The sequence below is a fragment of the Coptis chinensis genome, chromosome 8 (genome assembly GCF_015680905.1).
Source record: "Coptis chinensis isolate HL-2020 chromosome 8, ASM1568090v1, whole genome shotgun sequence".
Taxonomy (NCBI): Eukaryota; Viridiplantae; Streptophyta; class Magnoliopsida; order Ranunculales; family Ranunculaceae; genus Coptis; species Coptis chinensis.
In genome coordinates this window covers 82770704-82793789 of record NC_141463.1, presented here as the reverse complement: position 1 = coordinate 82793789, position 23086 = coordinate 82770704, and the positions used below count along the sequence as shown (strand labels likewise).

Genomic DNA, 23086 nt, shown 5'->3' with positions numbered 1-23086 from the left:
CTGAGGCCCCTTTTAGGGATTATCTTATTCAGAGGACTCCTATTAAGAAGCACTTGAAAAGAAACAGTGGATATGCATTGTTTTATAAGATTCCTCCACTTCTGACTAAAGCCCAGTCTATCAAAGATGGTGTCCACCAGGGACCACTCCACTCTATCATAGGCTTTTGCCATATCCATCTTCAAATTTACCCAGCCATGTTTTTATCTTTCATGTTTTTCATGTGATGAAAAAGCTCACAAGCTAACCCAGTGTTATCTTCTATATTTCTACCTTTGATGAAAGCCCCTTGGAAGGGAGAGATGATTTTATTTAGATGTTGCTTGAGTCTATTGGCAAGGATTTTAGAGATCACTTTGTAACAAAAGTTGCAAAGACTTATAGGCCTAAATTGTGCCACATGACCTCAGGGTTATTTATCTTAGGGATGAGAGCAATATAAGTTTTATTAAACACGTGGTTGACTCCCCTTATGGAAGAAATCCTTCACAAAAGCCACAATACTATTTCCCACAATCTCCCAAGTATTTTGGTAAAAACACCCTTGGAACCCATCTGGCCCAGAGGCCTTCAGGCTTCCCATCTTATTGACAACTCTCCTAATATCTTCAGAAGATGGGATGGCAGTAAGCAACTCATTTTCCCTTTCCGTGATACAAGGAGTGAACAGATTGAGAATACTTTCATTTTGATGGGGTTGGTCTGATTTGAAAAGAGCTTGGAAGTAGGAGTTAATGTTATCTCCCACTTCAGCTCTTCCTTCACTCCATCCCCCCCCCCCAAGCCTCTCAATGATGTTTTTCCTTCTTCTGAAAATGGTGGAGAGATGGAAAAACCTCGTATTTTTTCCCCCATCCTTCAACCAGTGAATAGTTGATTTCTGTTTCCAGAAACTTTCCTCCTTAACCAACCATTCAAGCAACTCAGATTTAAGTCCTTTTGCTCTCTCATAGTTGGCTAGGGAGAAAGGTTTAGTTAGGATCTCTTCCAGCTCCTTGTTAACTTTTTTCAGATTTGTAAAGATGTTACCAAACACCTTCTTATTCCATAGTAAGATGTTGTTGTGTCAACTTGTGTTTTAGGATCACATTAATGTCAGGCAAATCATGATAAATAGAATTTCAGGCAGTTTCAATAACAGGCATGCATGCATTATCAGTAAACCACATATTGTAAAATCGAAAGGGTTTTTCATGTGTGGTTCTATTTTTCCTTTTTGCTCGAGATTTATCATAATAGACGGATGATCCGAGCTAGCATTAACCACATTGTGCACATGCATGTTAGGAAAAAGGACCACCTGTGCATCAAGAGCGAGCTCTATCAAGTCTCTCTAGGATATGACTGTTGGGGGCTCTGTTATTGCTCCAAGTATACATAGGTCCTTTAAATCTTAGGTCAATCAGCCCAAGGTCATTTATCAACCCATTGAACTCTACCATACTGTTATTAAACATGCTTCTTCCCCCTATTTTTTCATTTAGCGAGGTAATGGCATTGAAGTCCCCAAACAGACACCAAGGTCCTGGGATCAGGGTTGGCACATCCCTAAGTTCAGCCCAGACCCGATGTCTGTTGCATGCAACAGGTTCCCCATATACAAAAGAGAAAAACCAGGTTTCAGTGCAAAAAAAATTATTTAGTTTACCTGTCACTTGATTCCTAGTAGCTCCTAAGATTTCCAGGTCCACCCCTTCTTTCCATAGTACTGCAAGCCCCCCACTTCGACCAACTGCTGGAACACAAAAACAACCCCTATGCTTGACCATTCTACTAATACCTTTCATCTTATCTACACCAACCTTTGTTTCAGACAGACATATGATATCAGGATCAAACTTCCCTATTAAGTCCTTTAGATTCTGAATTGCCGCGGAGGAACCTATTCCTCGGCAATTCGTGCTTGTATCATGGTCGGGCGAGGCATTGTCATGGGGACGGTACCGGCCTTGAACCCCGGAGGAGAGAATGGACCCCCATTGTTTCCGGACTCAGCCCTACCACTCCCATATCCACCACCTGTGCTACAACACCCCTCCTTACCATTTGGCTGCCTTGAACTTTCCCCTTTATACTGTTGATTACTCTTAACAGATCTCTTGTGTACCACTAAGGAATCATCAACCGCTAAAGGCTTTGGCTGTGGAATCATCACCTTCGAGATGCTTTCCTCTGATACATACCCATCTCCTTCCATACTGCCTTGCGCAAGATCCCCAGGCACGTTTCCAATAGATACTTCCTCTGGCCTTTCCTCATTTCCAACCTCTATATTATTATAGTCTTCCCCCATTCTGTAAATGCATCTGAAGGGATCTGATCTTCTGGAATTGAATGTCCCGAGAAGTCAGATGGGTTAGTTGAGTCCAGAGATCTTCCCGAGTTAGATGGCTCAGTTGAGACCATAGAATCACTTGAGATGCTAATCACTGGGGCTTCTTCTGGGATGAGTAAGTGTCCTAGCCCTCTGGCCCTTAGATCATCTGCTTCTCTTTTTGCTCGTTTCGATTCTCTTGCTATCTTCCTCAGACAATACTCTGTCCATTCTTTATCATCCATTTCTGCCTTACTTCCAGATCTAGAGCAATTTTTTCTTTTTTTCCCTACTTCATCCTCTCTTCCTAACTCTTTTCTTTGTTTGGGTGCTCCTTGACGCCTTCCTCGAGACACCACCATCTTAAATCCCCTTCCACGTGTAGGTAAACCAGAGAATTTGAAAAAAGGTAGAGCTTTTCCAGCTGTTTGAGTGGATTGATATAACTCATCTCTGTTGGTCTTCTCAGTGCTTGGTATGATTATATTGGAGACTGGTAAGCTAGGTAGCGGCAAAGTCTGCTCATTTCCAGCTCTATTCTCTGTTTCCAAGGAGTCCTCTCTCAGAGCTAGAGGATCTAGGTCTCTCATGTTATTGTCTTCCAGATATGCCAATCCAACCCCTTGGGCCTTAACCAATCCATCCTCCTCAGACTTTTTCCTATTGTCCAGATCCATCTCCCTAGAGGCCGTAACCCAGACAATATAATTAAGGCTCGTTCCTTCTGTTCCATCCCTTGTCCTGACCCACAGCTGCTTTCTTGGGCTTCTATCCTTTCAGACTTTTGGGCCTGGGCTTCTGGCATATCGATCCTTTGGGCTTGTTCTAATTCTTCCATCATCTGGATTTCTGCATTTTGGCCTGCCATGTCTGCTTCCCCAACGGCTACTGACTCTGCCTTCCCCATTCCTGAGTCTACCGTTCTGACTTCTGTCCAAACAGACCGTTGCTCCTCTACCTCCTCTGTCCTAGTCAGCACCCCATCCCCCTCCTTGGCTGCTCTTGGCGGTGTAGCAGGGATCCCCGTCCCTTGCCATGAACGTCTACCGGAGCCCCCGTCGGCCCTTAGTTGGTATCCGATCAGCTCGAGGCTTTTTTGGCGTCCCCGAAATGGTAATAATTGCCGGAGAAGAAGCTGCTACTCCATTAAAAATACATTGGCCCGTTGGAGGAAGGAGAAATTATTTTTGATATCCCTAGGAGATCCCCCCAGGCTTCTCATCTCTACACAGAGTTTCTCTCTTAGGTTGCAATAGTACAAATCATGCCCTATGCAGCCGCAGAAATAGCAAAAAATGTCCAGTTTTTCATACTTGAACGTCACTGGAATAATTTCCCCTAGCTCCGTGCATAAATCTATTCCCTTAAGTAAGCGTTCCTTGATGTCCATCCTCACTCTTACCCTGGCCACTAGGTTTTTAAACTCCGATGAACATCCAGTATCAACTCCCTTCACTTTGCCTAGATTCAGCCCAATGGTTTTGATATTCTCTTCGTTTATCCGATCTCTTGGAAGTCCATATATCGGATCCGTAAGTCCACTTTGTCAAACTTCGATCATCTTCCGTGAGGTCTACATATTTTCCTTTCTTGATGGATGGGGATGAAACCTTGTATCAACCAAGGCCCATTCTGTCTAACATAGTTGTATTCATCTCCATTTTCAAACACCATCTTGTACATTCCTTTTGCAATCATCTCTATACTTGTCTGACCTTTTGTTTGCCAATTTCTATGTACCTCCTCCGCAAAGACTTGCAGAGGAATGTGTTTACCCCCAAACAACTTCCCTATCAGGGTCGTGTGCTCTTTGGGGTCTACCTCTGAGTTCTTGCATCCTATCGCAACCACTTTTTTTTCTTTTGAGCATAACAGATTTTTCATATCAGCTTGGAGTTTTTCTATTTTTTGTTTTGTGTTTTCCTGATTTTCCTCTTCATTTTCCTTCATCCCATCACCTTGTATCACTTCCATCTCCTACCACCCCAGACTCCCAGGAACCCAGAGCAGAATGATTGTTAGGAAGAGCAGTGTTCAAGAAGTTGAAAGATAGAGCAGGAAGAGAAGAAAAGACAAGACAGAAAGATAGAAAAAATATGCACCAAGGGAACCTACGAACTAAAAACAATATCAGTGGGATTTTCTACCTAGCTACTTTATCTTACACATTCAAAATTCAAAAAGAAAAGAGGGGGAAAAGAGAGTAAAAAAATCAGATAGAAGAGAAAATTGCTTTCAGCCGCAGGAGAGCTTTGTTCATTTTATACCGTTTACTACTGCGTTATTTGTAATGGGGTAAGGCTTTCTACGCCCCCGCCCCCTCCCCTCAATTATTTTTATGATTAATAAACTGGTTGGGGTCAGCCAAACCCCCCTCACTGGAGGCTTTTGGTAAAAAACAAAAAAACTGGGCACTGGACATAGGCACATACCACGCACTATACCAGAATGCTGGAGCCAAAATTTTTACTTACATACTCAACACTTTGCTTAAGTCAAAATGACTCCAGATTTTTTAACCCTTTTGAAAGTGTCTAACACTCTAACCTCATAATTTGTGTTAAGATCGAGTTAAGACCACGAGTCAAAAGGTCAAGGTCACAGAATTTAATATGGTGGATCCAAAGTCAAAAAAAGTCCTCAAACATCAATTGCACTTGCTATTCATGGACCAAATCCAACTTTAACACATAGTAATCTCAAATCCTTAACCATTAACAAACCCCTAAACCTATACGTGCCAAACTACTATCTCCAAAATTAATCAAATTAATTTAACTGAGAGAGAGACAAAACGAAAGAAGAACAAGTACGAAAGAAGAAATATGGCAAAGGGTTTCAACAAATGAGTCTAAAAAAGAAACAGAACCCAATTTGTTTAAAGTTTTCTGTTATTTGGAAAAAAGCCAGTTAATCTGTCTTTTATATGGAAAATGCCACGAAATTAATATCTTGATTGAGTAGAACGCAAAGACTTGAGACTATTTAAACTGAAAGAAGTCATGACGTACATAATAGGCCTTCAATCAAGTCGGACGTACTAGACAAGGTATTCATAGTTAGGCTTCGATCTAGACGTACTTCGTGGCTTGGAGCTTAAACTCTCTCTATATATAAAGGACTTCATATGTTACTGATTAAGTACCACATTTCAAGTTTCTTCCTCTTAATTCTTTTTCATGGCTACATTCTTTAAAATCTACAGCACTCACTCCATGGCTTTTATAATGCTCGTTGTTGTGTTGGTGACGGCAAGTCTAACAATAACAGGTATTCCCCAATATACGAATGGTATCACGTACAAGGTTGAGCATGTGTCACTGGGTTGATTTTATGTTTCTGATATAATGATAATATGATATATAGTGTTAGTTTATTTATCACATATTAGTGTTGAGATTGTATGATGTGAAGTATTCTAATCACATTACACAATTCTTGATAGTATTCTATGGTAAAAGTCACGTACAAGACAAACGTGAGAATGGGAGGTGTACATGGATATTGTCATGCCAAACCATCTTTCACTGCAATTAATCTTGGCCTAAACATATCAATCTCGCATTCTTTCGCGAGGAGAGCATAGTTTGGATATTATTTTTAACCTGCCCGTTATATATGAACTCCACTTATACGAATTTTTAAAAAACTCTATTATGAAAAACAATAAATTATAAATTGATTTTTGGTGGAGATGTTCCCCCACAATATAAATGGTTTTAGAAAAAAATCATCACATTTGAATATGCCTTAATGTATTAAAATTTGCTTACAATATTATAAAAGTATCTAACTAATTTTTCAAATTTCAAAACAACTTTTAACAAAGTTAAATATTTTCGTTTTGGCTGATTTTTTGTAAGGAGATTCTCTATTATAAAATATTATAAAAAGACTATCTTCACAAAAAAATCAGTCTTCAATTCATCTTATAAATCCACTTTAGTGGTACAGTTTATTTGGAGTTCATATAAAGTGGAGTTGGGCTCGTACTTTTCCTGCCCATTTTAAGCATTAGTAAATAGTTAAGCGCAATGGTGATGAGTTTGAGTTTAGCTAAATTAGTTACGTTATGGCAAAGTTATTGTAAGTGAAGTAGTGAACCACGACTATCCAAGTGACAGAATTGCCGGCTTGCCGCGTAAAGTCCAAGAGTCATTGTCTACCTTTAATTTGTTATTGAAACTCCCTCGTCGCTGCTAACTTAGTTCAAGAGTCATTTTCCATAACAAACTATTTTCTTAACTTTTCTTTTCGTTAAACTTGTTTTGGTGTTAACTAATTCTTGATGCAGGTGCACAAACTACTGGCGTTGGCGTTTGTTATGGAAGGCTTGGTAACGATTTACCACCACCAGCAGAAGTTGTAGCGCTATATAGGAAACAAAACATAGGAAGCATGCGAATTTATGATCCAAACCAAGAAGTTTTACAAGCTCTTAGAGACTCAAATATCGAACTCATGCTAGGTGTACCCAACGAAGACCTTCAAACGCTAGCATCTGACGCCTCTGCTGCAAGTCGATGGGTTCAAACAAATGTAAGAAGCTTCTGGCCTGCTGTAAGAATCAAGTACATTGCTGTAGGCAATGAAGTCAGTCCTGTTAATGAGGAAAACTCCCAGTATGTTCCATTCCTCGTGCCTGCCATGACAAACATTTATAGGGCGATTGTAGAAGCTGGCCTACAAGAACAAATCAGAGTGTCTACGGCGACTGACACTCGTGTGATAGATACAGCTTTTCCACCATCAGCGGGTGCATTCAAAGGCGAAGTTCGTTCTTTCTTCGGCCCTATCATTGACTTTTTAAGGGACACCCGCCAACCACTTTTCGTCAATGTGTATCCATATTTCGCTTACAATGATGACCAAAATAACATAAAGCTTCCATATGCTTTGTTCGCTAATCCATCAACAGAATTCACAGATAGCGGTAATAATCTTCCTTACCAAAATCTTTTCGATGCCATTTTGGACAGTGTCTATGCTGCTCTAGAGAAGGCGGGTGGATCCTCTTTGGAGATTGTTGTTTCAGAGAGCGGTTGGCCATCTGCTGGAAGGGACGCTGCTACAACAATTGAAAATGCGCGTACATACAATCAGAATCTGATCCAACATGTGAGTAGAGGCTCCCCAAAGAAGCCTGGCAGGCTCATTGAGACATATTTGTTTGCAATGTTCAATGAGAACCAGAAAAATCCTGAGTATGAGAAAAAATTTGGCCTCTTCTTTCCTAACAAAGCGCCTGTATACCCAATAAATTTCTGACTAACTAATTTAGAAAATGCAGTGTAACTGTGTAAGACTTTTCCTCATATATGAAGTGAATAAGTGATTCAGCATATCAAAAGTTGTATGCAAATTTGCATGTATGAAACGTGTCACATTGTCAGCACTTATCATCTCTGCTCATGTCGCATAATAGTTCAAAACCTACTGGAGTAGCCCATAAGTCGGTGGCTACGCCCCTATCCATTAAGTCAGGGGCGGATTCAGGGATGTGCATCATTTTCGCTTTCATATTTCCGACAAATATCATACCAAAAAATAATCATCTTCATTATACTATTCAAAATGAACAAAAACAAATGTCTTCACATGGACACATACTCACAATAGATCTTGACAACTATAACAAAATACATTCAAAAGTTAAAACATGACACTAATGAAATCGAAATCTGACTTGCGAGGTTTCTTATCAAATTCATCTATTACTAACTCTATATCAACTTCGTTAGCAATCCCTTTCGATGTATATAACCATGCAATCCGCAAGAAACTCGTCATCCATCTTGTTACGGAGTCGTGTTTTGACAAGTTTCATAGCTGAAAAGGCTCGTTCAGTAATTGCTGTGGAGATAGAAAGAGTCAAGACAAGACGAATCAATCTATCAATCAAATGATAAATAGTTGACTTTCTTGTTTCAACTAAAGCTTAACATAACTCAGAAATTGTAGACAATTTCTGAAAACAAGGATGACGAGTCACATCAAGCTTATAATGTTGTAGTTGACTTCTCAAAATAAGTATCTCATGCTTCGTGAAGTCTTCACAATAATATTTCTCGGCGAGCTTGCAAATATCATCAATATGAAAGTGCTTAAAAATATATTTTGGGTCCAAAGCCGAACTAAGAGAAAGAAGCTTCATTGCCTCCTCAAAGAATCTTCTCTTCAACTCCACCAACTGGTAATCTATTACAGTATTAAATATATCAACATGGTAGTGGTGCTCAACTATAATACAATCATTCTGCTGGTAAGAACGACATGTATCAGTCATATGACGAGTGCTTATATTAGGAATATCAATGTCATGCTTCTTGCAAAAAAAAATCAAATCCCCAAAGAAACTATCCCAACTTGTTTCTCTAAACTCTTGAAAAAGCTCCTTCGTACTTGAGACTAAACCCATGACATTTAGAATGTCTTGAAACTTCACTTGCAAGGCTTTACATAGTACATTTGTGATTCCTATAGTCTTATGCAATAAATGAAACATAAAGACAAATTCAAAGTCTCTCATAGCAACATAAGAACCCTTAGCTTCTTCACGTATAGTGTTACTAGACCCATTCTTCATAATGAGTTCAAGAACCGTACAAATTGTATCATACATCTCCATCAAACTACAAATAGATTCATAATGAGAACTCCGTCGAGTTTCTCCAGCTCGTTGCAATGTACAAACTTGATTAGTACCTCGTCCACTATTAAGCTCACCAATTGCTAACAAGTTTTCAATTTCCTCTTTTCGAGCTTTCTCTTACTCTTTCTTCTTCTTAAGCTGAACATGAAGATTAACAATGGATGTCAACTTTGAAAAAAATAACCAAACATCAGAAACATCTTTAGAAGCCGCAACTAATGCAAGTTGTAGTCACTGCGCAAAACAATGCACATAATATGCATAAGAACACTCCTTAAGAAATAGTGCTTGTAATTCATTCCATTGACCACGCACATTACTAGCACCATATTTCCAATAAGCAAATTCTTACTAGCAAGAACTTTGGAAATCTCTTTTTTCAAAGTTAATGCACAAGTGTCTTCAACACCAACAATAACAAAAAAACTTTTCTCTAACAAAACCATCACGATTAACAAATCTTATAATAATTTCCATTTGCTCTCTCCGTGAATTATCTTGTGCTTCATCAACAAGGATACAAAATTTTGCATCACCAACATCCTCACGTATTTTCTTTCTCACATTTTCAGCAAATATATGCAAAAGTGCATTTTAAATACCATGTGAAGTATACATGGCATTTCCCGAACAATTACCTACTATTTCAACAACTTTCTTGTTTAACAATTTTGAAAACTCAAACATTGCAAGGAAGCTTCCACAATTCTTTGATTTCTTTAACTCATCATGGCCTCTAAAAGAAAACCCTTGTAGTGCAAACATCTGAATACATCGAACAACATTTCGGAGTAGGATCCGATTATTTGCAATCGCTTCATCTACTATCTATATACTAAAACAGAGACCTCTAATGGAGGATTTTCTCTCTCCTATGTGGCACTCTAATATAAGAGTTAGTTTTTTCTCTCTCCTATGTGGCACTCTAATATGAAAGATAGTCTTTTCTAATAGCCTACAATCTCATGTATATGGAACCTCTTTGGAGAGTTTGAGTGTATTTCTAATTCTTATATTTGGAGAGTTTGAGTGTATTTCCAATTTTTATATATTTGATCAAATAAAAAAAAATTGCTAAAAAATAGGTGATTTGTAAAAGGTAATTTTCTATTACGAATCAAACACTTTTAGTGTTCCAATTCTTATATATTTGATCAAATAAAAAAAAGTGCTAAAAAATATGTGATTTGTAGAAATTAATTTCCTATTACAAATCATACAATTTTAGTGTTTATGATAAAACACCGACTTATTTCGAATATATCCTTAACACGGCCTCAAAACATACTTAAAAACAATTATACAAAAAATAACATCACAAAATATATAATAGTAAATGGGAAAAAAAAAATAACGGCAAAGCAATAATGACAAATATTTTTAAATATATATAATGCTGAATGAAACTAACGTAAAAAAACAATTGATGGGGAACCGAAAACTGGATGCAAATACATCGAACTAACCTCAAATAATATTTAACGGGGAATCAGAAATTGGATGCAAATGCAAGCATTAAACTAATCTTAAAAAGTAATTAATATAAAATTGGAATATGGATACAACTGCGTTAAACTAACCTCAAAGAATAATTAACATAAAATCAAAACTTGGATGCAAATACATCAAACTAACATCAAAAAATAATTGTCGAAAAATCGGAAACTGGATGCAAATGCATTGAGCTAATCCTCAAATATTAAATTAACGGGAAATCGGAAACTAGATGCAACTGCATTGAACTAACCTCAAAGAAAAATTAATTATAAATTGGAAACATTATGCAAATGCGTGGAACTAATCTTAAAAAATAATTAACGGGAAATCGGAAACCGGATGCAACTGCACTGAACTAATCTCAAAAAATAAACTGGATGCAAATGCATTGAACTTACCTCAAGAAATAATTAATAGAAAATCGGAAACTGGATGCAAATTCATTTAACTAACCTCAAACAATAATTAACAGGAAATCGGAAACTATATGCAAATGCAACTTTATCAAATAATAAACGATAAATCGGAAACTGTATGCAAATGCATTAAACTAATCTCACAGAATAATTAACGATAAATCAGAAACTAGATGCAAATGCATTGAACTGACCTCATTGAAAAATTAACAGAAAATTGGAAATTGGATGCAAATGTATTGAATTAACCGAAAAGAATAATTAACAATAAATCATAAACTGGATGCAACTGCATTGAACTGATCTCAAAAAATAAATAACGGGAATTGAAAATTGGATGCAACTGCATTGAAACTAACCTCAAAATATAAATAACAGAAAATCAGAAACTGGTTACAAATGCATTGAACTAACCTCAAAACATAGTTGAGTTATATATTGTGGAAATGTCTCGATAAATATAGTTTTGCATTTAAAATGATGTTTATCTTATCTCTTTCCATATGATTGGGAACTCCTTGCTATTCAAGTAGCTTCAATATATATGAATTTCTCCTTATTAGGTAATCTCACAAAACTTCAATCAAACTTATTTTAATAAAGAATAAAATGAAGTTGAAGGGTTTTATCAAAGGTGAGTTCTTTTTTTTTTAATGGAGAGTGAGGTTTTCACTTTATAAGAAATTTGGTTGAATGATCAATATATAATATATAGTTATGCATATTTGCAAATATTTTTCAGAATAATTAATATAACAACACCCGTTTGTAGATAATTTTTGAAGATTCCACATAGTGAGTCATGCATGATTTAAAGAATAATTAATGGGAAATCAGGAACTGGATAATCTTCGATGATCCCACATAGTAAATCAAGCATAATTTACTTTTTATGTCATGTGTTTGCAAGGACACTACATATGGATAGTAGAAGTTGGTATTACACACCACATTGGATAATTAAAAAGAAATCGAAAACTGGATTCAAATACATAACTGAGCTCAAAGAGTAATTAACGAGAAATCGGAAACTTTATGCAAATGCAATAAATTAAACTTAAGAAGTAATTAACTAGAAATCGGAAACTGAATGCAATTGCATTAAACTAACGTCAGATAATAACTAACGGGAAATTAGAAATTGGATACAAATCCTTGAAAAATATTTAACGAAAAATCGAAAACGGTATGCAAATACATCAAACAAACCTCAGATAATAATTAATGGGAAACTGGAAACTTGATGCAAATGCACTGAACTAAACTCAAAAAATAATTAACAAAAAATCAAAAATCAAATGCAATTGCATTGAGCTAACCTTATGGAATAATTGGTGTGAAATCAAAAACTAAATGCAAATGCATTGAAATAATCTCAAAGAATAATTAACGGGAAATTAGAAATCGGATATAATTGCATCGAACTAACCTCAAAGCATAAATAATCATAAACTAGATGATGTATTAAACTAACCTTAAAGAGTTTTTAATGGAAATCGGAAAATGGATCCAAATGCAATGAACTAATCTCAAAGACTAATTAACGAAACATTGAAAAATGGATGAAACTGCACTGAACTAATCTAAATGAATAATTAACGAAAAATTATAAATTTGATGTAACTGCATTGAACTAACCTAAAAATAATAATTAACGAAAAATCGAAAACTTGATGCAAATGCATTGAACTAACCTCAAAGAACAATTAACATAAAATCATAAATTGGATGCAACTGCATTGAACTAACCTCAAAGAATAATTAATAGAAAATCAAAAACTTGATGCAACTGGATGCAAATGGGAGATTGGAACTTGGATGCAAATGCAATGAACTAATCTCAAATACTAATTAACGAAACATCGAAAACTGGATGCAACTGTACTAAATTAACCTTAATGAATAATTAACGAGAAATCATAAAGTGGATGCAATTGCACTGAACTAATCTCAAATAATAATTAACGAAAAATTGGAAACTTGATGCAACTGCATTGAACTAACCTCAAAGAATAATTAATGAGAAATTTGAAACTGGATGCAACGTACTACATTAAACTAACCTCAAAGAATAATTAATGAAAAATCAGAAACTTGATGCAAATGCATTGAACTAATAACCTTAAAACATATTTGTATTATATGTATAGGGAATAAATATCTCGACAAATATAGTTTTGCATTTTAAGTAGTGTTTATCATAAATCTTTTAGTGTGATAGGGAATGCATTGCTATTCAAGTATCTTCAATATTATCTTCGCCACATTGGGCATTCTCACAAAACTCCAATCAAACTTCTATTGCTAAACCTAATAATAAAAATAAGTCGATGAGTTTTATCAAGGTTTGATGCTTCCTTTTTATAGAGTGTGGTGCAAAAAAATTTAATGAGTAATTAATATAATTTTCATATCTCATAGCTATGCATAGTTACTAATATTTTTTAGAATAATTTAATATAACGGCACCCGTTCGTAGGACACATTCATGTGATAAATCTTTTCAAGTGGGAGTAGTGTATTCTTTGAGGATATGAAAATAATCAATCTGTTTTAGTGATTTGTACACATTAGTACGTAAACCGAGCGGTGATGATTTACCGCTAAATCACCATAAATCTAATAGAACTATTATGATCGAGTTTAAGATAATTCCATTTGAAAATTACGGATTAATATCCTAAACCACAAAGTGAAGTGGCTATCTTAATTTGATCCCTTAGTTTCCAAGTACTTATGCACCATAATCGCTGCTCATTAACGTATTTCGGTTTATTTTCAATAAAAATATAATTTGATTCGAAAATTTGCCGCTAAATCACCATAAATCTAAGAAAAATATTATATAAGCTAGATCGAGTTTAAGATAATTCTATTTGAAAATTATGGATTAATATCATAAACCACAAAGTGAATAGGCTATCTCAATTTGATCCCTTAGTTCCCAAGTACTTATACACCATAATCGCTGCTCATTAACGTATTTCAGTTTATTTTCAATAAAAATATATTCTAATTCGAAAATTTGTGTGAGATATTTTGTAAAGCCTTTTCAGCATACAAAATATTTAATCGATCCCGGGCGTATGCCCGGGTCCAAAATCTAGTTAGAAAGTCTATTAATAACACTATCTATATGTCGAGAAGTTCGAATTCATTAGATTCTCACAATACAATGTTGCCGACCTATGTGGAGAACAAAGACCACCTTCATGTTTTAAAAAGGGACATTGCTTCCCACTGTTAACTTTCCTCCAATTTTGAAACCCATCAATGGTAAACACCAGATGCTTCGGAGGATTGGTTTCAAAGAGAAAACAATAGAAACAATATGCTCTATCCTTGTGGAGTGAGTACTCTAGCCAAGAAAATAGTTTGTACCAATTAGCGTTGAACCGACATCCTTGCTTTCCAAACATAGTCAATGGATAATATTTTTCATTCTCATGAGTCGGTCAACAAGGTCCCATTCTAAGATAAGCTACTCGGACTTCATCACGTTTGTTAAGCGGGTATTCATATATAGCAATACATTTACCTGGATCACGTTCAAATAGAGAAGTGACATCAACTTCCATAGGTGTAACTTGTTGAGCTTTGGAAGAATATTCAACTCCGACTCTTTGAACTCGAGAAGAAGGTTCAACTCTTTCACTTTTGACAACTTGAACTTTGGTAGAACGTTGCTCATCCCCATCAAGTTTTGAATTATCAAGAATAGATGTTGAAATTTTGTCACTTTCCGGTTTATCATCTTTTCACTTATAGAACGATAAAAGAGTACGTTAATGGTTTTTTGGGCGTTTGATGATGCGACATTGTAACCTAAGATATTAAATAATTATCAATATACAATAGATAGAGAAACTAATTGTTATTAGGTGTTATCACATCATCCACACAATCCAAAATTTCTAATGCATAAAAACAAAATCCAATTCAAACAAATAGTTCTATTGGTGTCATTAAATTCCTAGACAAATAAACGAATTCATATAAACAATTTAAATAAATTGGTGTCTTAACTAAATTAATGTCTAATGCACAAACATTTAAACAACTAAACAAGTATCATAATAAGTTAATAAATTGAGAATAATTGAACTAAAAAATTTACCTTATGAGAATAATAAGAGTTTGCAAGAGTCGAATAAATAAAAAAAAAAAAAAAAAAAGCAAATACTTAAATACTCCCAAGACTGAGATACTACCAGTCAGTGCTATCACCCGAGAGGCCGAGAATTTAGAATTTATAAGTTTTGACTTCTGAGTTACCTAAGACTCCTGAGAGGAGGAGAGTTTCTATCTCTTCGTTATTTCTAAATTTCTAACTTTCTAATGGGATGGGCTTAAGTCTGTTGGGCTTAAATTTCTATTTTGAACACTACTATTTTTTTTTTTGGTTATTTAGGTTTTGGTCCTCCTAAATAATAGGTATTTGGGGTTTGGTCCGCACTAATTGGTTTATTAGCTTTTGGTCCTCCTAAATCGTCTTGACTAACAGTCAACCAAGTTGACTGTCACAAGCTGTTAGTCAAAATAATTTAAGAGGACCAAAGCCTAATAAATCAACTAGTGAGGGGACCAAACCCCAAATACCAATTATTTAGGAGGACCAAAACCTAAATAATAATGAATTATACTTGAAAATTGCTTTTTCTTCACTTATTTTTGGCTAGATTACAAGGGAAGGGGGTGTCCCTTAGAGCATCTCCAATGGGGGGTGTAAACCGTATAGAGTGAAAAGTTTATACTCCAAATGTCAAAAAACTATATCCAATGGGGGTGCTAAACCGTAGGTAATAGACTATTAGTTGATAGAAGGGGTGGGGAATTCCACATCTCACTATCAGTTGATAAGTAGCGCGGACGACACTTGAACACACGTCTGAACAAAAGAAATGAAGTGACGCCCCTATCTATTTCTAAAATCACAATTTGAAAATTTTAAACTCAGATGACACTTGAAGTGACGTCCCTCTTCAAGTGTCGTCCGAGTTTAAAATCAATTTCTTTTACACTTCTCCGTTGGGAACAATAGAGAGTGGATATTTATGGGTTATACAATAATTTGCAATTAGAGTTGTAAAATTCTAATGGCACCTAGGTGGAGGTGTAATTTTACACCCCCTATTGGAGATGCCCTTACTCAGTGCAGCAGTAAATTCTTACATTGCTTACCTTAGTGATCATGGTTAATGTTGAACACCTATTACTTTTAAGAGGGCATGCAACTAAAAACCTTGTCCTGATTCCACATTGTGAGTAACTTCATATCTATTCCATAACTTATATGTAATATTTAGGTCCCTCAATTGATATCTTCAGTTGTAGCAGTTATATATGTCTAAAGTTGCATTAGGGAGAGTTCATTGATTGGCTAGTCTACCTACTTAAATATTTATCGAAGACATTACATGTCTACTTGCATTGGTATGATTGTCTGGAGTTAATGATTCAATCTAAAAAGATTAATGATAAAAAGATTTTTCCATAATTGAAACAATTTTACTAATAAGATCAGAGTTTGTACTAGGTAGAAAAGATAGCACACGTTTAGTTCTTATAAATGATTAACAACTTCACCGTGAATCATGGTTATTAACTTATTTATAGTACCAACTATCAAAACACATCTTTCCTACTGCATGATACGCTTTTAGTTGAACGACATAAATATGACAGATAAATTATGAAACAAATATGAAGTTACTCACAAAATGGAATCGGGACGAGGCTTTCAGTTGCATGCCCTCTTAAAAGTAATAGGTGTTCAGCATTAACCTTGCTCACTAAGGTAAGCAATGTACGAACTCACTATTGCACTGAGTAAGGGACGCTTTCTTATATGCAGCCCTCATCTTGTAATCTAGCTAAAAATAAGTAAAGAAAAAACAACTTTCAAGTATAATTCATTATTATTTAGGTTTTGTCCTCCTAAATAATTGGTATTTGGGGTTTGGTCCCCTCACTAGTCGATTTATTAGATTTTGGTCCTCCTAAATTATTTTGACTAACAGTTTGTGACAGTCAACTTGGTTGACTGTTAGTCAAAACGATTTAGAAATACCAAAAACTAATAAATCGATTAGTGCGGACCAAACCCCAAATACCTATTATTTAGGAGAACCAAAACCTAAATAACCCTTTTTTTTTTTAACGAAAGTTTAGGTGTGCTGCAGCCCGTCCCCGCCCTCGCCCTGCCCCAGGATCCGCCCCTGCATTTAGTTAAACTTAATTAACAGCTTTTGGATCCAATAGAGTTCGAACCTCACGTATCAATGTGGCAATGTATCATGCATGAGTCCGTCTCGGATCTCAAGGTTGAGTCGTAGATTAGATTGTCCACCAGAGTCACAGGTTAACGTGACTCATTAGCGTATTCCTCAAAAACTCAAAACTGAAACGGCAGTACCATTTTACCCCTCACTGTCGGCGGCCCCACCTCATTTCTCCTTGCATTATTTCGTTTTATCCACTCAACCAAGTCCTTCTGTTTGTAATCCTCACACAAGTACACAGCCATGTCTGGCACATCCTCTTTTTCAATGAAACTGAAAGTTGGTATAGTTGGCTTTGGTCCATTTGCACAGTTTTTAGCAAAAACTATGATAAAACAAGGCCATACTTTAACTGCTACATCTAGATCAGACCACTCTGAAATTTGTTCACAACTTGGTATCAAATTCTTCAAAGACATAGTCCCGTTTCTTGATTCCAACAATGATGTTATTTTGATATCTACATCTATTTTATCTCTTTCACAAGTTTTGAGTTCCATCCCTTTTCATGTTTTGAAGAAACCAACTCTCTTTGTTGATGTTCTCTCTGTTAAAGAATACCCAAGACAACTTTTATTACAAGTATGTACTACTTTTTTTACTTGTTGTATTTTATTTGTAGTTGAATGTTATGTGTACGTCTTTCCTATCAAAGTATAACCATGAACGCTTTTATTCAATGTCTGAAGTATTTGATTGTTATATCACTGTCATGTATGTACAGTACATAGTTGAGAATAATTGCCTGTGTTCATAACTCATAAGCACTTGGGCACCGTCACCTTACAAGACGATTTTCAAGGATGAGTTATACCTATGTGGTTTCTTCACATACATATGTATGTCTGTAGTCCGATTGCATATTGATTTCTGTTTTATCAGGTAAATTTTATAATATTGCACGTATAGTTGCATGAAGAATTTGATTTTAACATCAAGTATGTGCTTATGTTTTTATTTATGTATTGGCTATTGTATGGATGAATTTCGGTTTGTGTCATCTTAAATAAATCATCTATTACAAGTCTGAAATGTTTAGTCTATGTGTGCTATGTATGTGGTTTGAATGGTTGGAGATTTATTTGGTTACCCAAGAAAGTTTCTATTGCAATTATGAAGTACTTAAGACAGTTACGTATCATGTAGGATATGTTATTTGTATGTATGTTTGAGTGTATACTATGGATGGATGAATGTTGATGTGGTTTGGAGTGGTCGGTTACGTTAATGTATTCATCCATGTTAACAGAATTATGCATTTGTGGGTACGGATGGATGAATGTTGACATATGGTTTCTGATATTAGGTGCTTCCAGAGGAGGCAGATCTCCTTTGTACACACCCAATGTTTGGACCAGTGAATGGGAAAGATGGATGGGCAGGTTTGGCTTTTATGTACGAGAGAGTTCGGATTAGAAATGAAGATACTTGTTCAAGTTTCCTTCACATTTTTCAGAATGAGGTAATGAGATTATTGAGGTTTGTCAAGGTGCTAATGCAGGGGAACTACCAATTGTATTTTTTCCATTGCTTGAATTTTACCAATAGGTCATACTTTTGGTGAATCTTTTCACTGTGGTATACACCATGTGTCTTTTTACTTTTGTTAATGTGGTGTATTCTAAACGGGCAGTTTGAAATGTGGGTGAAGATAGAGTTCCGACAAAGCTGAGACTTGTTTCCAAAGGATTTACATAAATTGCTGAAGTTTGCTCTTTATTATTAAATTCCAGGGTTGCAGAATGGTGGAGATATCGTGTGAAGAACATGACAAACAGGCCGCTCGAAGTCAGTTTCTTACTCACACCATAGGGAGGTACCCCGATTTCATCATGTTTGAGCCACTTTAGCAAAGGCCTAAATGAATGCTTACCTTCTTCCTCCATTTGTAGGATGTTGTCAGAAATGGATATTACATCTACATCTGTGAATACAAAGGGCTTTGAGACACTTATTCATTTGGTAAGTCAAGACGTTATTTCATATTGTAGAACATAATGGTTGAAGAAAGAAGCCTTCCTTCCACTTACAAGCCTCTTGGGAATGCTTCTAGTATGTTGATTTCGCTTTATTTAGAAGCATTTCCCTTCTGACCATAGCTAAAAGGCCGTTGCGGAAATTATCAACAGGTATACTTTAATACCATTGTTGCAAATGCTTCCCAACTGTTGCAAACATTGAAACATATGCCACTTTGAAGAAAAATTGTGTTACGACATTGGTTTGTTAGAGTCGTATTAGAAAAGGTTTGTTAAAGATAATAGAGTTTTAATTGCAGAAAGACGACATAGTAAAGAACAGCTTCGACCTGTACTCCGGATTATTTGTGCATAATAGATTTGCTAAACAAGAGGTATGATATGGTTTTTCTTTAATCAAATGTATCTTAGTTTTTCTTTTTGAAATTGTTAACTGTTTTCACATTCTGAACAACTTCTTTATGAACTAAGAGGTTAAACAACTGTACAGCTAAATAACTTGGAGATTGCATTGGAGACTATCAAAGAAAAGCTACTTGATAAGGTAGACAACATGTCATAATTTCTATCATAATGCATTTCTTCTTTCAGGATTAAGCAAATTAATACAATGGCCTCCTTGCATTCTTCACATTGTTGTTTTCTTATTTCTGGGGTAATTTAGGGAATCACATCACTGTAACATCTAACTTGGAATTATATCAGGTGACTGAATGAACGGAACATGTTCAACTGATTCCATATCTGAACTGGGAATGAGTTTGCTTAGATGAAGTCACAATTACGCTCTGAACGAGATTCCATAATACCTTGAGTGCATGTTTGCCTTTGTTGTCTCCGACTTATTGTAAAACAGATTTTGAAAATCTGGAGGAGATAATTTACAGTCTGTACGACAGTGTGGTTGTGTGTTGTGACATGATTGAAAATAAAATGGAAAGAAGGAAAGACGCATACTCCTAACATTAGTATATGTTCAGTGAAACAAATAATTTTAGTAGAAGTGGCAATGTAGAACACAAGTATCCGAACTACAATCTTAAGGCACTCGCCTCCCCTTTTATCTCGTTATAATCCAAATTCAGTGAGGATCAAGAACGGGAAGATTTATAGTAATGGATTACTAAATTTACAGTAATGGATTAGAAACCTGTCCCATGAACAATATCATCCCACTGCTATCATCTCTAATAATGAACATAAAGGGATGATCTGCCACAAAGTCGACCTGATGTGGTGGCTCAATAAAACCACCCAGCGGATAATCAAAGCGTATCGAAGCACCAGCTTCAGTGCCTTCCTCATTAACTTCAATAAATGACTTGTGTTGAACCTTTGATATTTGGAGCCATTCGTCAGGCTTTAGAATTCTGCTTCGTCGGAGAAAGGCAACTTCAGTCCAATACTTTCAAGAATCTTAGAAGCTTTAAACTGAAATATGATCTTGAACTTTGGAATATTGAACCTTCCAACTTCAACTGCTTCTGTATTTGGATTTATATAATGTTTGTCCAAGAACAATGGATCAGAACCTATCTGCAAGAGATGACAGCCCATCTCGCTCGTGGGGAAGAATGATATACATGGAAGGAGCACTGCTGTCGGTGTGTCTCCTATTCTGATATGGTAGTCGAAGAACTTTGTAATCATCAAAAGTACTAATGAACTGTGTCTTGATGCTACTCATGAACGGAACTTCAACACAGCTACCATCAAGGAGATAAAACGTTAAGTCATGTGTACACGACCTATCGAATGGTTTCCTCCACGATGTCTTGAAGTAGAGTGTATTTACAAGTAGAAGTCTTGTATCTGCATTAAGATCATCTTCATCAAGAATAGAGTTAATGAGTCCATTACTGTCCTTTTCAACCCTTGTGTTCATCTCATCAACTACCTCTTTAGCCTTCATCTTGTTTTGGAAATCCACATTATCTGCAGCAATAGCGTTATAAGCGTTTTCAGCAATGGCTTTAAATTTTGGATTCAGAGGCAAAGATTTGTCGACCCAAACACCACCAACAAAAGATAGAGTTGGTCCTCCTGTTTTAGTAATCAGTGATTTAAGAAAATTTGTAGCAACTGCGTTGAGTTGATCCACGTTATCAGCCTCCAAAAAAGTGAGAAATTGTTTCAAAGTAGCACCCTTGGCACCATTAGCTACTAGACTCAAGGCAAGCTGAATGGAAAAAGGAGAAAACACAAAATTCTTGTCTTTAGCTTCGGCAAGTGCGAGATCTTTTGCCATCCATAGACATAGTAAATGCCACTGGTTGCCATTCTTCTTCTCCTTCAATATTTTCTACAAGTTCTGCATTAGTCTTTATATATATATTATAGCTCTACCCTCTTCAATTGAGGAAGTGTTTCTAGAGTGTCTACTTGTCATGACTAATTAAGAAAAAATAGGAAACAAATATTTATCTTTATCTTTAGATATATATTATAGCTATACCCTCATAAAGACTCTAGTTTTTCCTAAACTCTATTACTAAATATAAAAAAGTATGATATAAATAAGGAAACAATCTCATCTAGAGTTTCAGTGACTCTTCAACTTTTCCTAAACACTATAGCTAATTACGAAAAAAAAACAATCTCATCTAGAGTTTCACATAATCTCCAACTTTTCTTAAACAATATTACTAATATAATTACGAAAAAAAAATATGAGACAAAAAACTAAATTGCTAAAAACAATAATTTCCACTGAAAACGATTTTCCTAAAACCCTTTCGATTTGATGCGTCATCCACTGTGTGATTTAGACATTTATTCAGTTAAGAATTAAAAAAATCACAATTACGGCCACAATAATTGCGACATATTTCAATTCCTTAGATATATATTATAGTTATACCCTCACCAATCTATTTTTTGGAACACTTGCAGGGACTCCAGTTTTTTCTAAACTTTATTACTACTTATAAAAAAGTATGATATAAATAAGAAAACAATTTCATCTAAAGTTTCAGAAAGTCTCTAACTTTTCCTAAACACTATAACTAATTACGAAAAAAAATAATCTCATCTAGAGTTTCACAGAGTTTCCAATTTTTCCTAAACAATATAGCTAATTACGAAAAAAAAAATAAAACAAAAAACTAAATTACTAAAAGCAATAGTTTCCACCGAAAACGATTTTCCTAAAACCATTTCGATTTGATGCGTCATCCACAATGGGATTTAAACAATTATTCATAGTTAAGGATTCCAAAAATCACTATTCTGACCACAATAATTACGATATATTCCAATTAAATTTATAAATTTTCAACACTGTATATATATATATATATATATATATATATATATATATATATATATATATATATATATATATATATATATATATATATATATTAGTTTTTGTATGCCCGTGCATACATGACTTCGCTCTTTTGAAAATATTTAGATTTTTTTTTAGAAAATTGGGACTTCGGTTTTAGTCGCTAACCCGTTTTAATTTTCCAACAAATTGTTTTAATTAAGTTTTAAAAAATCGCTTTTTCAATTGGGGAGAGATCTTTGTTTTAATAAAAAAATAATTCACATTTTAATTAGATATGCTAGATTTTCCTTTTCAATGGTGGAAGAATACCCATTTTAATAGGAGAATGATTTCGGTTTAATTAGAAGTGCTAGAATTTGTTTAATAGAAAAGGAATTCTCATTATAATAGGAGAGAATAATTCCGTTATAAAAAAAAAAGATTATCGTTTTTCAAATAGGAGAGAAATTCTCGTTTTAATAGGAGATGGTGTGGAATTTTAATAGAGCTCGAAAAATACCCCTTGTGGAATCTTTTGAAAACATTTATATTTTTTTAAAAAAATTGGGACTACCATTTTAGTCGCTAACTATTTTTAATTTTATAACAAATTGTTTTAAATTAAGTTTTAAAAACCTGTTTTTTCAATTGGGAGAGAGATTATGTTTTAATAGGA

The 23086-nt window shown here is 35.1% G+C and overlaps 4 protein-coding genes and 1 pseudogene across 7 annotated transcripts; 2 read left to right on the top strand and 3 right to left on the bottom strand.

Annotated features, from left to right (window-relative positions):
- Window positions 1–448: 448 nt before the first annotated feature.
- Window positions 449–1769, bottom strand: LOC147483538 (uncharacterized). Its single transcript, XM_086579588.1, has 2 exons — window positions 1649–1769; window positions 449–1002 (listed from the first exon to the last, which is right to left on the bottom strand). The coding sequence occupies exons 1-2, from the start codon at window positions 1767–1769 to the stop codon at window positions 449–451; spliced, it is 675 nt and encodes a 224-aa protein (XP_086435714.1).
- A 3691-nt stretch (window positions 1770–5460) lies between these two features.
- LOC147483537 (lichenase-like) lies at window positions 5461–7649 on the top strand. The gene is made up of 2 exons (XM_086577903.1): window positions 5461–5584; window positions 6609–7649. Exons 1-2 carry the CDS (start codon window positions 5494–5496, stop codon window positions 7580–7582), a joined length of 1065 nt encoding a protein of 354 aa, XP_086434029.1. The 5' UTR covers window positions 5461–5493; the 3' UTR covers window positions 7583–7649.
- A 603-nt stretch (window positions 7650–8252) lies between these two features.
- LOC147483536 (uncharacterized) lies at window positions 8253–8936 on the bottom strand. The gene has a single exon (XM_086579587.1). The coding sequence runs from the start codon at window positions 8934–8936 to the stop codon at window positions 8253–8255; it is 684 nt and encodes a 227-aa protein (XP_086435713.1).
- An 8396-nt stretch (window positions 8937–17332) lies between these two features.
- Window positions 17333–20112, top strand: LOC147483535 (arogenate dehydrogenase 1, chloroplastic-like). Of its 4 annotated transcripts, none has more exons than XR_015204774.1 (8): window positions 17333–17742; window positions 18467–18622; window positions 18894–18976; window positions 19053–19122; window positions 19214–19289; window positions 19439–19513; window positions 19630–19683; window positions 19845–20112. XR_015204774.1 is itself a non-coding variant. In XM_086577752.1 (7 exons), the coding sequence occupies exons 1-7, from the start codon at window positions 17404–17406 to the stop codon at window positions 19854–19856; spliced, it is 789 nt and encodes a 262-aa protein (XP_086433878.1). In that variant the 5' UTR covers window positions 17333–17403; the 3' UTR covers window positions 19857–20112. The 4 variants fall into 4 exon arrangements, 2 of the variants coding, with proteins under 2 accessions (XP_086433878.1, XP_086433879.1); XR_015204775.1 differs by having other exon boundaries at window positions 19611–19683; XM_086577752.1 differs by lacking the exon at window positions 19214–19289.
- Window positions 20113–20664: 552 nt separating this feature from the next.
- On the bottom strand, window positions 20665–21387 carry LOC147483534 (serpin-ZX pseudogene; annotated as a pseudogene).
- Between the last annotated feature and the right edge of the window lie 1699 nt (window positions 21388–23086).

Coding starts and splice junctions, on each gene's coding strand:
- LOC147483536 (XM_086579587.1), bottom strand. CDS start 8,936: ATGTATGATACAATTTGTACGGTTCTTGAACTCATTATGAAGAATGGG.
- LOC147483535 (XM_086577752.1), top strand. CDS start 17,404: ATGTCTGGCACATCCTCTTTTTCAATGAAACTGAAAGTTGGTATAGTT. Junction 18,623..18,893: donor TTCACATTTTTCAGAATGAG/GTAATGAGATTA, acceptor ATTAAATTCCAG/GGTTGCAGAATGGTGGAGAT. Junction 18,977..19,052: donor CTTACTCACACCATAGGGAG/GTACCCCGATTT, acceptor CTCCATTTGTAG/GATGTTGTCAGAAATGGATA.
- LOC147483537 (XM_086577903.1), top strand. CDS start 5,494: ATGGCTACATTCTTTAAAATCTACAGCACTCACTCCATGGCTTTTATA. Junction 5,585..6,608: donor GGCAAGTCTAACAATAACAG/GTATTCCCCAAT, acceptor TTCTTGATGCAG/GTGCACAAACTACTGGCGTT.
- LOC147483538 (XM_086579588.1), bottom strand. CDS start 1,769: ATGGTCAAGCATAGGGGTTGTTTTTGTGTTCCAGCAGTTGGTCGAAGT. Junction 1,003..1,648: donor TACTAGGAATCAAGTGACAG/GTAAACTAAATA, acceptor ATCTGAAAAAAG/TTAACAAGGAGCTGGAAGAG.